This window comes from Acartia tonsa, chromosome 2, assembly GCF_053477335.1.
Source record: "Acartia tonsa isolate MP-2025a chromosome 2, ASM5347733v1, whole genome shotgun sequence".
In the NCBI taxonomy this organism is placed as follows: domain Eukaryota; kingdom Metazoa; phylum Arthropoda; class Copepoda; order Calanoida; family Acartiidae; genus Acartia; species Acartia tonsa.
In genome coordinates this window covers 29,653,132-29,670,989 of record NC_137261.1, presented here as the reverse complement: position 1 = coordinate 29,670,989, position 17,858 = coordinate 29,653,132, and the positions used below count along the sequence as shown (strand labels likewise).

At 31.7% G+C, this 17,858-nt stretch overlaps 2 protein-coding genes across 13 annotated transcripts in view; both read right to left on the bottom strand.

The window, feature by feature from the left end:
- Positions 1-12,771, bottom strand: part of LOC145309448 (cell division cycle protein 23 homolog) — a 32,111-nt gene extending 19,340 nt beyond the window's left edge. For all 12 annotated transcript variants that reach the window (XR_013876520.1, XR_013876521.1, XR_013876525.1 and 9 more), the window contains exons 1-7: positions 12,649-12,771; positions 11,513-11,575; positions 9,739-9,790; positions 8,948-9,067; positions 7,075-7,183; positions 3,734-3,778; positions 3,340-3,431 (exon numbers count right to left, since the gene is read on the bottom strand). Coding sequence is in view for 4 of the 12 variants with exons in the window: in XM_080150339.1 (XP_080006465.1) it covers positions 3,340-3,431; positions 3,734-3,778; positions 7,075-7,183; positions 8,948-9,067; positions 9,739-9,790; positions 11,513-11,575; positions 12,649-12,720 (553 nt within the window). In the remaining 8 variants the exon portion in view is untranslated. The remainder of the gene's footprint in view (positions 1-3,339; positions 3,432-3,733; positions 3,779-7,074; positions 7,184-8,947; positions 9,068-9,738; positions 9,791-11,512; positions 11,576-12,648) is intronic.
- On the bottom strand, positions 12,720-16,094 carry LOC145309665 (phospholipid hydroperoxide glutathione peroxidase-like). The gene is made up of 4 exons (XM_080150350.1): positions 15,965-16,094; positions 15,530-15,612; positions 14,537-14,648; positions 12,720-13,481 (listed from the first exon to the last, which is right to left on the bottom strand). The coding sequence occupies exons 1-4, from the start codon at positions 16,010-16,012 to the stop codon at positions 13,218-13,220; spliced, it is 507 nt and encodes a 168-aa protein (XP_080006476.1). The 5' UTR covers positions 16,013-16,094; the 3' UTR covers positions 12,720-13,217.
- Between the last annotated feature and the right edge of the window lie 1,764 nt (positions 16,095-17,858).

Below are 17,858 nucleotides of genomic sequence, written 5' to 3'. Positions count from 1 at the left end.
AACAGTGAAGAAAAACCGGTAGACCAAGTAATAGACTAAAACAGTATTTGCCAGCTAAATCATAACATAAAAATGCTTTGTATCTTTCAAAAAAAGACAGAAGAAACAAACACATTTACTCTTTGAAATCTTAATGTTCTTAGAGTTTTACAGACAGAGGGGACCAAGTGAATTAAAGAGTAGATGCTTGTTGGTGAGTTAATCACCACAAAAAAATCAGCTTTCTTACAAAATAAAACTGCGTAGTAGATCAAATTTTCCCTATAGATATCTAATGTCTGTAAGAGAATTAACAACAGACCGACGGACCAAATAAATTTTACACTAGATGGTTGTTGAAAAGATTTTCTTTCAACCGTCTTGAGTAGTAGCAAAGAAATTCACGATGTTTACATATCAGTTCATACAGACTGACAGACTTAGCAAATTTGAAAGTAGCTACGCTACTACAAAATTTATTTTTGCACACTCCTTCTAAGGACAAGAGTTGCAAAAACCTTCCCTAAACACTAAAATTAAAAAATTAGTTTTTTAAAATTTGCGGGCGGCGGCTTTTTTTGCGGGAACTGCGGGTAAGTCGCGGTTTTCTTTTAAAATTATTGTTCCTCAAGTAATTACTGATTAATTTTAAAAAGTTTTACTCAATTATCTTTAATAGTAATGGAATAACAGAGAAATTAAGATTGCTGTTATGATTTGTAATTCCCCCCCCCCCCCCTTCAAATTTAGGTTTTACAGGCAATTTTCAGATTAAAAATTTTTAAAGTTGCGCTACCGACCCCACTCTGGAAACTTGACTAAAAGTTGTATTATATTCTCAAAATTTAGAATCATATATGGTTTGGTATGGGGTCGGTAGCGCAACTAGGAGTAAAATGACGAAAACTAATTTTTTTTGCTAAATTTTTCAATAAAAAAATGACGAAAATTATTTCATAAATTTACTTTCAAAGCATAAAATTAACACTTATAAGGTAAAATATATAATAAAAATGTTTTTATTTATTGATTTGGTGTATATATTTGTAAAGAATATGAACGAAATTAGTTTTTACTAGATATTTATGCAAAAAAAAAATTATTTTTCATATCTAGGTAGAAAATAAAAAGTAGATTTTTGACTTTCAAAAAATATTGATTTGACCCAACTTTGAAGTAAAAATAAACTTAGTTCCAAACGTTATTTTTTCTTTTCCTTGTCCATTATGCATGCGCTGGGGTATGTAAATCAATAATATAAAGTTAAAATAAGAAAATTTGATCATGACTTTTTTGCCAAATTTCCACCCTTAGACCGTTGTGTAATATTGACCTTATTTATTGGTTCGCTAATCCTTTAGGAGGGAAAAGATTGAGGTAAATTAGTATGGTATCGTTATTTTAGCCTGCTGCGAGTACCACTTTATTCTAGTAAAGGAAAATCTGGTGCAATATCCAAGAAATAATATATCGATATTAATTTTTTACAGAGGCAATGATGTTCTTAAGTTAGTAGCGCAACTACATTGAAGAAAGGCCCTCTTCGATAATTTCAGTATTTTAGAATTGTCTTTTCAACTTTAAACTTTGCATGGTGATTCTTTTAACAGTTAGGTACGATTTAGAAAGCGTAGCAACTCTGTAATTGTTACCAGAACGTCCATCTAACACAAGCTGATTTTAAACTTTTTTTGACGGCAATATTTATTTGATCTTTAAAATGACGATTTGAGAACTTCGCTTTTATGGAGGTTATCATTCTTGTTTATATATACATACTTTTATCATGAATGAGGGAAAACAAGTGAGGGAAGTGTTTGTTAATTGAGAATTTAAAGTAATCAAGCACAGTAGTTTTAATAGTCGTGGAAACCAAAAATCTAATATTAGCCATTTGTCTTAAAAACAAAATTAGAAATCTCTTTTATAAAGTAACTGGGTTGTGGGTGAAATCTTTTGAATATACTTAAATTATTTTACATAAGATATTTTTTTATTTAATACAATACAATTATCTACTAAATGTTAAATAGGTTATTATCATAAATGAGTCCTTTTAATTGTTATTATACGATTACTAGCGGACTTTATTGAAAGAGGGAATGTCGATTGTCGACTTACTTTTTTGTTGCTGTAAACATTCTAACTAAATTATTAACGAGGGGAAAAGACTAGTTATACACATCTGTAAATGTAAATGGAAAACAAAAAATGTTTTGCCCTATAAGGATTTAACAAAAGTTTTAGACATTTATATCAAGATTAAATCCTGAAATTTTCAAAATATTCTAACGAGGGTTTTTTCAGAAAATTAGATTTGAATATTTCTAGTTCAATTTTCATCCCCCAGGAGTTACCGCATAATCATGACAAGAAAAGCAAAGATTATATATTTAAAATTTTAAACAACTTTGCTTTTATAAAGTCTTTCATATATGACTTATTTAAGGCAAAGCAACTGATAAATGGCCATTCAGAGGGGGGGAAGTTTTGACACATTTGCGCAAACAGTGAGTATAGGCTTTATCTTTGCACTGAGAGGATAGGTTATTAGGGATAAAAATCATTCATATACGACAAATTAGCATAAGATTTAAGATTTTTTGGATAGGCTTCCAGGTTCAGGAGCTGCAGGTGGTCTCTGGACAGGTAAAAATCAAAATAAATTTTTTGTCGTTGAAAAGCCTGAGGTCATTTTATATGACAAAATATGCATATTTTTAAATGTTATTTACATATTTGAAGTAAAAAGATGCATATTTTGTTAATAAGTTGACCTCTATCTCTTTTTTAAAAAAAATAATTTTCCTTTTTACCTGTCCAAGAGACCTACTGGAGGCCTGCAGCTCTTGTACCTGGAGGCCTGCAGCTCCTGAACCTGGAGGCCTATCCAAAAAAGCTCAAAACTTGGGAAAATTCATCATATATGAATGATTTTATCCCTAATAACCTATCCTCTGAACCTATCCTCTCAGTCCAAAGATAAAACCTATACTCAGTGTTTACGCAAATGTGTCAAAACTTCCCCCCTCTTAACTCCCTTCAGGAGTGGTTTTATGAAGAACTTTATAAAAGCAAACTTGTTCAGAATTTTAAATAAATAATCGTTGCTTTTCTTGTCATGATTATGCGTTAACTCCTAGGGAATAAAAATTGAACTTGAAATTTTTAAATCTAATTTTCTCAAAAAACTATCGTTAGAATATTTTGAAAATTTAAGATTTAATCTTAATATGAATGTCTAAAACTTTTGTTTTCTTCTTATAGGGCAGACATTTTTTGTTTTCCATTTACACTTCCAGACAGATGTGTATAGACTCATAGAGAGGCTGCGCTTTTTAAAAAAAATTAAAAACTTACTTGTTATACTTTGTATGAGGACAGTTATTGCAAGTTCAGAAATTGAAAGCTTTCTTAACACAACTCCATATATGTACAGTAGATATGCATCTGAGGCAGTTTTAAGGTTTAAGAACAACTTATTGATTGTTTGATTTATTTGTGTGCTTTAAGTTTTTATAAGGGAAGGGGGAAAGTCGATCGACCTACTAGCAAAACTTGATATTTTTTTTGTGGACGAGAGAGGTAGAAATAATAAATTTTTCGATGTGATAACTATATTGACAGAATAATTTGAAAACCAATTCCCAACCAATGTTATTTTATTTGATGGATTCTTTAGAAAAAATAGAATCAACAAAATAAAAAAAGAAACCAGAAAACTTGAATTTTTAAGTTGTACTTGAACCTTCCTAATTCATCTCTTTGGTGCAATTTTTCAAGTTCTGCTCTCATTTGTCTAAAAGTGAGCAATAAATCACGATTTTTTTTGGATTATTTTAATTCAATATTTTATAGCTATTTTAACCATTACTTTTGTGAAGTAGAGGTTAAATTTGACAGGAGTAAACATAGTATCCAAAAATGGATGACTCCTGAAATTTTAGTGGCAAGAAATAAAAAAATGGAACTCTATGAAGTGTTGTCTAGGAATCCAACAGCATATAACAGGCAGTGTTTTAATTCTTTTAAAAATCATTACAATAGACTTATTAGAAATAGAAAAAAAGAATATTATTCTGAACTTTTAACATCAAATCATGGTGATACCAAAAAATGTTGGGAAATTACTAAAGAGGCTGCTGGGCTTTCTAATACTAAGGATAAGTCTGTCACAGATAAATTATTTATTAATGATAATGAGGTCATAGGTGGAATAAATATCTGTAATACCTTTAATCAACATTTTACCTCAATAGCAAGTAAAATAAATGAAAGGATCGAACCATCTGACAGACCACCTGATTCTTACCTTGAAGAATCAGAACACATCTTTTCAATACCTGAAATTACCCCTGCTCAAATAGTTGAGGTGGTCTTAGAATGGCAAAATAAAAGAAGCTCTGATTTTAATGGTCTGTCCCCCTTTATACTTAAGAAGATTATTGATTCTGTAAAAAATCCTCTCTGTCATATATTTAATCTTTCCATAAAAACAGGGAAAGTGCCAACACAACTCAAAATAGCCAAAATAACGCCAGTCTTTAAGACAGGGGGTGACATGCATTGTGTGAATGACTACAGACCTATTTCATTGCTATGTATCTTCTCCAAAATTCTTGAAAAGATTATAGCCACAGCTTTGAAACAATATTTAGCTTCAAACAATATCATTGATAGTCTTCAATTTGGCTTTCAAAACCTTAACTCAACTTTTCACCCTATGATTCATTTACTTGATCACGTGGCCAAGGCAATAAACAGAAATGAATACACTATTGGTTTATTTTTGGACATTAAAAAGGCATTTGATTGTGTTCCTAAACATATTCTCCTAATGAAACTGAAAAAAATAGGTATTCATGGAAATTTGTTGCAATGGTTCGAATCTTATCTATCAGAGCGCAAACAGTTTGTTAAGTTAGGAAATGCTGAATCCTCTAAATTGGATATAACCTGGGGCGTCCCCCAGGGATCAGTACTTGGTCCGATTTTATTTTTGATATTTTTCAACAATCTTCCAAACTGTACTTTACTTTAAAGTTTGCTGTTTTGTGATGACACCACATTACTAGCTTCAGGGTCTAATTTAAATCAACTTGCTAATTTTGTAAATGATGAATTGCAAAAAATCTCTACATGGTTTCGATCCAATCAGCTCTCTCTACATCCTGATAAAACTAAATTTACAGTGTTCCATTCTAACTTAGGATCAATACAATGGGATGATATTCATTTATATATCAATGAGAATAACTCTAGTGCAAGTAATCCTAATCCTGACCTTATTAAACCTATTGAATATGTCAACAATGCATCTGAAATTCCAGCCATAAAATTTCTAGGTGTTTACTTTGACCCTAACCATAATTTTAAGTATCAAATACAGAAATTAAATGAAAAGCTCTCAAGAGCTCTCTTTATATTGAGACAATGTAAAAAAATTCTAACTAGGAGCGCACTTAAAACCTTATACTATTCTATATTTCATTGTCATTTAATCTATGGAATTTTGATTTATTCAAGCTCGTATGAAAGTAACTTAAAATCTATTGAAATCAAGCAAAAAATGGCAATCATAGCAATTACAGACTCTCATTATATAGCCCATACTGGTCCTCTATTTAAAACAATGAAAATTCTACCATTTGAATTGTTAGTGCAATACTTTAGAGTTAAATTCATGTATGAATTTAAACATAGCCCCTCGCTCATTTTTTAACATGTGGAAAACACGAGGACATATGTCCCAGGGTAATATTAGGCTTAGAAACCAAGAAGATTATAGCATCCCATTTGCCAGATTAAACTTGGTTAACAATCTTCCACTTTGTACTCTTCCAGCCACCTGGAATGCGTTTTTCATTAACAATAGCTTTATAGTGGAACAGGCAACTTCTAGATTTAAATTTTAAAAAAAATTGAAAAGAAAGCTTTTAGACAGTATTGTAGTTGCCTGTGAAAGGCTATTGTGTCCCTCCTGTGACCTTAACATTGATCTATGATTGTTCAAGTCAACCTGTAGCTTACCTTTTGATTGCTTAAAATATATAAATTTTTTATAATCGCACAGAGACCCCATTTTTTCTCCACTTTCCTATTCCCCCCCCCCCCGCCCCCCCCCCCTACTTTTCCTAAACATCCTTCTTGGAATATTGCTGTATATAGTGTACATATATTACTTATATAAAAGACCGCTTAAAAAAAAACATTTAAATCGAAGTCTAAAATTAAAAGGCTGTCAACACCGCCCTCAGGCGTTTTTCAGTCCTTGGATACTTGTATTATATTGTGTTAATCCTATAGTATTCATTGTTTATATAAAAAATAGTTTATTAATAAATTCTTAATGCAATGTAATTACCATTTATGAATGTTGAATATTAAATGTATATGTTGTTTTGTCCCAATAAATATTTGAATTTGAATTTGATTATCTATTTAAAAAAAAAATTAGGGACGAGGCCGCTGAAATGAAATAGTCAAGCATAACTGGCTTCAGATAGCCTTTGAGGACGGGATACACCACGAGATCTTATTATGTGCATGGTTATATGGTCGAATGTCCTTCAGACGACCAAACGTTGCACGACCTTTTTTGAAAATTGAACAAAATTAGCGTTTTTTAGGGGTTTTTGAACTTTTTTCAGGCTAGGAACGAGATATTTTGAAAATTTCAAAAAATCCTAATTCTACTCCTCAAGACCTATTCAGGGAGCACCATGAAGCCATAGTTCTGATGCAATGATTTTTTGACCCCCATAAGGGGGGCGTCAAAATTTCAAAGTGAAATTACTGGGCATAATACTTGTCCAAAATGATTAAAATTTTTACACAAGTGTTTTTTCACCAAAAGGCATAATAATTGCAACTGCACTAGTTGAATTTCAAAAAAGCCGGGGGGAAAAATCCCCTAGTGCATATAATGAGTTGCGCCTTTTTTTTGTCTCGCAGGGGGGGATGATGCCATGGACTGCAAACAGGCGCAGCTCATTACATTGCACACCGTTACAGCTTCCAGACAAAGGTCTAGCAATCAAAAAGGTTAGTTTTCTGTTGGATTAACAAAATATTCAGGTATAAAATTATGATTACCTTAACACAGCCATCTGATTATCATCAGGATTATTAGAATTTTCTGCCATATCGTCCAATCTTTTCTTCTCAGATGACAGGTAACGACAGTAAAAATGTAAAAATCTTCCTGAAATAATACAGTATTAAAAAATCATAGGTGACATTCAAAATCAAACATCAAAAACAAAAATGGGTCTAAAAATTATACACCGAACAAGGACGACAACATCCATAAGTAGCGAAGCACAAAAAATTGTGGATGGGAATACGTAGAAGTAGATTTACAGTGTATTTATTAAAATCAAGAATAGATTTATTGGAGAAAATAAACACGAAACCTTGTTTTATTTTGTATGATGAAGACGGTTAAAGTAAATTACATACTAGATGCACATAACAATGGGGGAAAAAATTTGAAACTGTTAATGCAAAAAAGTTTTGAAATTGGACCAAAAATACCAAAGATATGGGGAAATATGTCAAATATATAAAAATAGCCAAAAACCTGTTAAAAGGCAGTTTGGCCGCCATTGTTTCTTTTCTTAAAACACCAGAAATTTAATGTTAATATCTTTAACTGAAAATTTTTTGAAAATTGGACTATAAACTAGACTATAAAAGTTGGAAAGATTTTTAATCAATATAATAGATTTGAAATCTGCATAAAATTTTAAAGATTTTTTATAAAATTAGTTTTTTATATAATTCTTTATTTAAAGGCGCAAATACAAATTAAGTTAAATAATTTTGAGATCTGTGATTGGTGGATTGAAAACTATCTGCGCTCTGATTGGAGAAGCTTAAGTGACGTACATCATTCAACCAATTAGAGCGTAGGTAGTTTCCAATCCAGCTATCCTATTGGTCAAAATTTATTAACTTAAATCGTATTTGCGCCTTTAAATAAAGAATTATATAAAAAACGAATTTTATAAAAAATCCTTAAAATTTTATGCAGATTTCAAATCTATTATATTGATTAAAAATCTTTAAAACTTTTATAGTCTATACCAAAGATGTGGGTAAAAATGTCAGAAATACAAAAATAGCCAAAAACCTGCAAAAAGGCAGTCTGACAGTCATTGTTGTTTTCTTCAAATGACAGGATATTTAATTTGATATCTTTAACTGAAAAAATTTCGAAAATCGGACCATAAACACCAAAGATATGGGGGAAAATGTAAAAAATATAAAAATAGCCAAAAACCTGCAAAAAGGCAGTCTGACCGTCATTGTTGTTTTCTTCAAATGACGGGAAATTTAATTTTGATATCTTTAACTGAAAAAATTTTGAAAATCGGACCATAAACACCAAAGATATGGGGAAAATTTGGAAAATATAAAAAATAGCCTAAAACCTGCTAAAAAGCAGTCCGACCGCCATTGATGTTTTATAGTTAATTGTGCTCCTTAATGATGGGAATGCTATCAAAAAATTTCAGCTCTCTATCTTTTATAGGAGACGAGAAAATCACGTTTCCCCCAATTCATTAATTACGGACGGACGGACAGACGGACGGACGGACGGACGGACAGACGGACGGACAGACGGACGGACATTGTGAATTATAGAGTAGCTTCGCTACTAAAAATCTAAAACTCAGGATTTTTGAAAGCGAAGCTCTACTATAATAATGGTTCGTTTGTCTATCCGTCCGTTTCGAAAGCTCTTAATGGTAGTTTAGGATTTTTAAGCGAAACAATTCTATAACACAGTCCTAAAAAATTACGGCCTTAAACAGTTAATGTTCATTTCTCCTACAGTTTGATTAGAGAGCTTTAATTCGCTTTTATAGATGTTTTCATCATTATTTGTAAATCAAAAAATTGCTGATTATTAACGGAATAAATCATAACTACCACGACTTTTTAAGACCAAACATATATTTACCTTTATGTGATGTTAAAGGTTTAGAAAAGAAAGCTGCTCTGTCATACTCTTTCAGATGGAAATATGATTTAGCCAAACAAAACGCATCTTTATCTTCACCACTTTCAACTGATTCTTTTTCTAAATAAATATTTGTGTATCTCTGAATCAAATCTTGCTAATAAAGTGCATGGTTGTGCGGTGCGGCCAATTATCAATGGGCAGTTTTTAGTTAATATGGCTAGTTGGGGTAATAAGGGGAGACGTTCTGACACTTTTGAGTAAACAAGGATTATAGTCTTTGTTATAAGAGTGAGATGATAGGTTATTTTGCAAAAAAAAAGTTTCCTCTTGGGATGTGGTTTAACTGTATTTAAAAAATTGATTTGGATTCACTCAATTATCTCTAACTAAGGGAGAAGAACACAACACAAAATTGCTTGGACTTTCGTCTGAATTATTTATTTCATTGATTTATATTTGAAACATAATAGAATGCGTTAACACAGCAATAAATATATGAATATAGACATTGATATAACCCAGACAACTAACTGGCCCAAATGGCGGAGACCCTTAATTTTTTTGTCTACTGGCAAATTGCTTTCTTTTTTTGTTGTTGTAGTGACTCAGCTGTATTTATATTTCCGACGCCATTAGCTTTACTCGAAAGACCCAATACAAAATCGGGACAGGGCCCCTGCAATTTGGGCAGTTACATATAGCTCACTTCATGCCCCCTCTATTCTTTTCCTTTAATAACACAGCATTAAAAAAAGGAATTTACGTACGAAAAATAAAATGAGTCAAACCTGGAATACTGGTTGTGTTCATCATTGTGTCTGCATTTTCAGGATATATTCTATCAAAATAAACACTTTCAATTGACATATACCTTATTATTACCTCAAGGACGGTTGATAGCAAAGTAAGGCCAGACCTTTATAGAACTAACAACCACCAACCAACCCGTTGATTGAACCTTTGTTTGAAAGTCCTAAAATGTGCATAGTAATGAGTTGCGCCACCTGTTTTGATTTTTTTATCATTACCTCCCATCAAAACTATTAATGTCCCGCATCAAAAATATAATCAGTAGGTATACTTTTAACGTTATGACGCAGTTTGGACTGAGATTCAAACCCAACACTTTCTAAACGGATGAGCTACGTGTCGAGGGTAAAAAAAAAAGTTTTCAAATAAAACCGTAATTAAACAAGGATGAAAACATCCATAAGTAGCGAAGCACAAAAATTGTGGATGGGAATACGTAAAAGTAGATTTAAAATCAATAATAGATTTATTAGAGAAAATAAACATGAAACCTTGTTTTATTTTGTATGATGAAGATGGTTAAAGTAAATTACATACTAGATGCACATAACAATGGGAAAAAATATTTTGAAACTGTTAATGCAAAAAAGTTTTAAAATTGGACCAAAAATGCCAAAGATATGGGGAAATATATCAACATATAAAAATAGCCAAAAACCTGCTAAAAGGCAGTTTGGCCGCCATTGTTTCTTTTCATAAAACGCCAGAAATTTAATTTTAATATCTTTAACTGAAAAATTTATGAAAATTGAAACATAAACACCAAAGATATGGGTAAAATGTGAAAAATATAAAAATAGCCAAAAACCTGCAAAAAGGCAGTCTGACTGTCATTGTTGCTTTCTTCAAACGACAGGAAATTTAATTTTGATATCTTTAACTGAAAAAATTTTGAAAATCGGACCATAAACACCAAAGATATGGAGAAAAATGTGAAAAATATAAAAATAGCCAAAAACCTGCAAAAAGGCAGTCTGACCGTCATTGTTGTTTTCTTCAAATGACGGAAAATTTGATTTTGATATCTTTAACTGAAAAAATTTTGAAAATCGGACCATAAACACCAAAGATATGGGGAAAATTTGAAAAATATAAAAAATAGCCTAAAACCTGCTATAAAGCAGTCCGACCGCCATTGATGTTTTATAGTTAATTGTGCTCCTTAATGATGGGAATGTTGTCAAAAAATTTCAGCTCTCTATCTTTTATAGGAGCCGAGAAAATCACGTTTCCCCCAATTCATTAATTACGGACGGACAGACGGACGGACATTGTGAATTATAGAGTAGCTTCGCTACTAAAAAGTAACAAAAAACCTTTGGCTACTTTAACATATTTGATACAAAAATGCAGGGTTTCGGATCCGCATTGATTGTATGCGGATCCGGATCCTCAAAATTTGGTCAGTGCGGATCCGGATCCTACCGAATCCGGTTCCGGATCCTTGACAATAAAAATAAAATCCCCAAATTTTTCAAAAAAAAATTTTTTCTTTAATTCGAAGTCAAAAATACTTTTAATTTTCAAGTCTGAACCTAAACCTTAAAGATTGGTTTCCATTTTTTCCGCATTTTTTTGAGTCCAAGGATCCGGATCCGCATTTTTTTGCGGATCCTTGCGGATCCGGATCCGAAACCCTGCAAAAATGAACTTAAGTTAATATTAAAGACCAACAAAATGAAATGAAACGATTATGTCGTTTTATAGAAAAAGTAAAAAAAACAATTTCAATTGAAGCAATGTTTCTTTCCTTAGAGCAAAATTGATTTCTGCCAGCCATTTTGTTGTATTTAGTAATCCTCGCGTACTTGTTTCCTAAAAAAATACAATATTAAGTTGCGAAGTCACTCTACAAGTTGTATTTGTGTTTAATAGTCGCATTATGCGTCACAACTAAGATGCTCAAATTTATATTATCCTAACTGCTGTTTCAAAAGTTTAAACTAAAAGGTTTGTTGGCATTAAATTACGCTAGTAACTTAACCTAAATCATCACATTTATAAAAAGGGGAGGGGATTTTTCTCTGGAATCGGGGTCATATCTGAAACAACTTACTACCCCTTGCTAAATAGTCTAAAACGTCCCCGCACAAAAAACCAAACATCATGATCGGTACAGTTGTTTTTGAGATATTTCTGAACACGTATACAGACAAAGATTGAATAAATTCACTTTAGACGTAGTGTTCATTATTTGAAAATTTCAGAAAATGACTTAAGATTATGTAAAGTATTTGTATAGAACTAACGGTGTTGGTGGCTTTATGCAAAATATTGGACGGATAATCTTTTGGTGTTTGGTTACATCCCGCACACTTGAACATGTGAATTCATGTTAAATTATGTGTACTCGGAGCATATATGTACGACTACGTGTGAAAGATCTAAAGGAAAAATTTACATATTTAAATTAGAAAATATAACTGAGGAAAATATTCGTAGATTGATTAAGTTTGAATATTAGGATAAGTAAACTTAATTCATTTGAAGACAATAAAAAAATTAAAAGTAGCAAAACAGAATATGTATTTTTTTAGCTCATTTAAATATATTTCAGCTACACACTGCTCAACATTAGAAGTAAAAGATTATGATAGAACTGTCAAGAAAATGCAGGATCTCGCGGTCACATACGGTCATAGGCTGCGCATCACAAGAGATGTGACGCATTTACAGATATCCTTTACCGCGTTTTATAGGAGCGGTGTAGAACTGAATTTTGTAGGGGGGGTGTAGGACCCGACCTTTCTCTGAATTTTATATGGGTTTGGAAAAATGTTATCAAACGCGAAAATTTTAATCCTATTTACTTAACTCTTTACACCAAAATCAATTGAAATCCACAATAAAACTGAAAGGTTACTTAAATGCCAATGAAAACAAATTACCTTTAAAACTCGAATTATTTCTCTTTTCATAGAATGTACATCCAACACTATTTCTAAATTACTGGTATCCATTTTGTGTCTAAAATTATATTATTTGTATACATAAGAAGCCAAAGGATGTCTGTTTATCATCAAATCAATCCAATTCAAAATGACTTTAAGGACTGATTATCATTGTTAGAATCCCTATGGCCATCAGTTTTTTTTTCCAACAATAATTAAGCTTATAAAATGTAAAATTGCAAATTTTTGGTTCAATATGTATGATATAAAGATAAAATTCAGAAATGCCCATTGATAGGATTGCTACTATATTATTATTTATCACAATTTTTAAATTTTATGGCATTATTTGCAAAGTTTATAAGAAAAATTCAGGAATTAATAACATTGAGTATTCTTTTTTTCAACAAATAAAAATAGTTAGGTAAATATCCAATTATTTGGCATGTGCGCTTGTGTAAATTATAAAATATTTATTTTTATGATTAAATATTGTCAAAATAATGAAAATATTCAAATTCAAAAAAGAAATACTAAGAATTTTTTCCTATTAAAACATTTTCAAATTACACTTTAGCCGGCTCGGTGGCGGCAAACAATTTTTCAATAGCCTTTTCTACATGGGGAATGGGATTATCTTTGGGACCTAACCTTGCGACAGGGTTGCCTTCCCTGTCAACAATAAACTTAGTAAAATTCCACTTGATGGCGTCCATCATGAATCCTCCCTGTTTTGACTTGAGGAAGACCCAGAGTGGATGGGCGGAGGAGAAGTTGACATCTATTTTTGAAAACATGTCGAAAGTGACATTGTACTTGGCAGCGAACTCCTACAATAATTTGTATTTATAAAGACATTAGAAGAGTTATTTATCGCATCGTATCATATACAGCTTTCCGCGGATATTACAATTAAAAATGGTAACATTAAAACCAATTTGTTTTGCCTCGAGGGCCGAAGGTATCTAAGGGGGGGGGGGGGGGTTTTAATGCAACCATCTCGTAATCAGTGAGCAAATGGCACTTAGAATTCGAATTTCCATCTATAATTTTGCATGAGTAATCCTTGGTAGGTCTATTTTCCCTAAATCGAACAAAAAGTTGGAAAAGTAACGGCTAACGGCTGGCGGCTCAGCTATTTTGCCATTTTTTTGATATTTATACTGCAAATTAGTCACGAAACCTCTCTCAACATAATACTCTTTTCTACTTCAAAACACTATCAAACGGTTCTAGACGGTAGCTGTTGGTACTAGAAGTTTTTAAATTGGTCATTGCTATCATTTAACATGAATTAAACCAAAAATATGTTTTAAAAAGTCGATTCCTACGTAATTGATGATGGAAATAGGCAAAAATCGGCTGAACGGCTGAGCCGCTAGCCGTTACTTTTCCAACTTTTTGTTCGATTTAGGGAAAATAGACCTACCAAGGATTACTCATGCAAAAGTTCAGATCGAAATTCGAATTCTAAGTGTCATTTGCTCACTGATTACGAGATGGTTGCATTAAAAAACCCCCCCTTTATGATTTTTATTAAAATATCGGATTCGAAGCCATACTGGAAAACATTCTTACTTACATATTTAATCTGCTAACATGAAAAATCCAAATTGTCTCTTTTCAAATTATAAAATATAAAAGAACCCTGATAATCATTGTAAAGTTAAAAAAAAACTTATTTATTTCATATTTTAGCCCAAACCAATTGAGTTCTCCCTTTTAGGGGAGCTTCCGGGGTAGTTTTTATTCACCCTCCCTACCCCTTGGCTAGAGGCAAATCTACTAGAAGCGATAAATACAGTGTTTTTTTATTAAGTAAAAAGCATTGGCTATAATACCTACTATTTATTTATTATTAAAAAAAACTACTGCATTTACTTGCCTTTATTTGTTCTTCAGTGCCAGGTTCTTGACCACCAAACTGGTTGCAAGGAAAGGCAAGAATACGTAAACCATTAGCTTCAGAGTATTTCTCATATAACTCTACCAGCTGTCTACAATAGAAAAAAACAATTGCAAAAAAGTCACATCGCAAGTTTGTGGGGCTAAGGAATTAAATTATTATTTAGGTAATGAATAAATAGCAGCGTTTCGGAGCCGGGAGCAGCAACATTTTTGGTGGAGCCGGAGCCGTAGTTTTCGTTAAAAACGGCTCCAGATTAGCTATAATGATTTTTTAAAGTAATATTATAATTTGGCAACGGTCTATTTCCATATAATAAACTGAAAAACTATTGTTACTTAACAAATAGACACACATCCTTCACTTTTACACAGCTTTAATCAAATAAAAGCAAAATATTTTATATTATTTATTTTATTTTATCAAATTAAATAATGAACAAAAATCGATATATTAATTTTAAGGTAGGAGCCGGAGCTGGAGCCGATGCCGCATCAAAATTAAACGGCTCCGAAACGCTGATGAATAGTGATGAATTTTTGCGAATTAATATAATTTTATAACAGACAAATTTAGATAAATCATAAATATTAACTTTAGTATGAAAAAATATGAAAATTATCGGATCAGGTGCAGCTTACGGTAAATTGTTCCTGGTATCGATTATCTCCAAAAAAAACTATGAATTTTAAAGGCTGCTAACTACCAAACGGCGTAATGTTTAGATTATGCTAAATTTTGACCGACAAAAGAAGGCTTATAAAAAAAAAACTGGAATATATAATCATTACTCAAAAATGCGTTAGTGCTGACTTATTTTACTAGTTTCATTCTTGATAGAAGCTTTCTCTTTGCAACATTACATCCAGGTTATTCCAGATTGTTTATTAGCCTAATTATGTGTAGGTTTTTGACGATAATCAATACCAGGGACATTTTCCCGTGAATTGCACCAGATCCAAATTATCTTACTTGTAGTTTACGTCTGTCAACCCTCACTTGGACGCAACGTTAACAATGACACAAACATGGCCTCTGTATTTCTCCAGGGAAACCTTAAGGAAGAAATATCAAAGAAAACGAATCTTTGAAGCTTTAATTAATTATAGTTCTAATTAATATCCCAATATGAATTAAAGATTAAAAATTTGCCTTATTTCAAGTAAATAAACAAAAATGAACATGAAATTGACTAAGAATTTAAATAGTTATAAAAATAACGGACTGACTAGGTATTATTCTTATTATTAGTCTCGCGAAGGTTTTGGTGGATAGTACCTCAACTATATTTTAATCGACAAAATGAACCCGCTCAACAAATGTCCTCCAAGATTATTTGTTTTATGTAAGTACACCTTGAGACCTACAGGGGCTGTAGACGGTAAACGATTTGAAATGTTATTATACCTCGTTTCCATCGATGTCCTTCGCGTTAAATTCGTAAATTGTGCTCATTTTACTTCTGCAATTAAAAAAAATATATAAACAAAAAGAATTTTAAGTATGTTTGACTGTTAATCTGTCTGTCTGTATGCCGAAGGATTACACTCTAACCATTATTCCCATTTTGTTATTCTTTACCGTGAAGCTTGTGCACTGTGCAGCAGGGAAGGTTTTAAACTATTTATTTATTCAGTAATTACACACACATCCTGAGGCTATGCGCGGTAAAATTGCAAAAATAAAAACGTTTAACATAATAAATTAAATAATGAAAGACTAGGTTTATAAACAATTACTTTTTGCACATCATCACTAATCAATTTTACATAATTTTATCGTATTACGATTAAAATTTCATGCTTAACGGCTCAAAATAATGAACCGGTGTCCAAAAGTGTGTGTGCTGTGCGGGAAGAGTAGGCGCGCATATTAGATATGGAATGCCGCGCAACTATCTAAACCTACCTTATTACAGTTGCCAACACACAAGAACAATTTTATATCATTAAAAAAATTGATATTTAAAAAAAAAATAATTGTGTCTTAATTATCAAAGATCTCGCTTTTTAAAATTTAAATTGTGAATTTAAATTATATAGTTATTTTTAGTTGGCAACCTACTGATCATACCAAAAGCAGGGAATTTAATGATAAGTTTAAATTTTCAAAGAGGCAATGATAAAATCTGTAGTTTATTAGTTACATAGTCAAAATTTTTGGAATGCAACACCTCTTTGATTTGATTATTACGTATAATTTGTTCTTGTTACATTTTTCATTTATCGATCACTCGGGAAGGTTAATTTTTTATAGAGGCATTTTCTCTTTGGTTAAGTATAATGGTACACTGCACAAAATAGATAAAAACATGTTACTTTTAAGATTTACTAGCGGCATGGGACACTTGAGTTTGTGGAAGTCGAGCACCACTTATTTTTCATTTTAGTTTTAAAAAGTAAAAATTGGAAAAAATCCTGGGACAATTTCTCTTATGGTGGTTCTTCTCCCAAAAATATTTATAAAACTTCCTAGGACCTAGAAGCTACATTGCAAAGGTGAACCATATCGGTTCAGTGGTTAGCGAGATCCTTCTGTAGGGACAGACAAGCACAGATCCTTTTACTTTCATAAGGGTTGAAGGAGAAAATAAATATATTTCAACACTTTCCTTTCGAAAAGACGACAATTATAAATGTAATAAATCCTATTTTATATAGTAAGATCTTTTTTGACTGAAGCCTCAATAACTACTCACCCAATTCTGTTCCTCATACTGCTCCCTCGAATACAGAGCCCTTAGATGCTAGGGCGATGGCCACTATATACTATAATACAAGGTAGAACGATATCTATCTGTCTATACATATCTGAAGCTTAGGTTCTTGGAAACTGCAGAATATATTGGGCTCTACTCTTCAGGTATTATAGCTTCTGGGCCTACGACGGTGGTTTTAATATATTTTCTGGGGAGTCAGTCAGTCAGTCTGTAATGATAAAATGTGATTTATACTCAGCTGCTCAATTAAAGCTAGAAATTCCTATTATTATATTTGAGCATATAACATCTATAGCAGTCCAACTGCTTTGTCGTAGCTTATAGTCGTCTTTTTTTTATGATTTTCACTTATCTTTGGTATTTTTTATCCGATTTAAAAAAAATTTGTATCAATAAAATTTCCTGTCGTTCTAAGATTTCTTTTGTGTTGAAAGGACTAGTAGTTTTATTCTCTATTTTTTAAATATTTTATATTTTCTCTGCTGTTAATGAAGATAAATTGCTTATTTTTTAGGTTCCATCTTCTAAAGATCATAAAGTACACAACCTATTTTGTCGATGAGCTGAAAATGGATTGCCTAT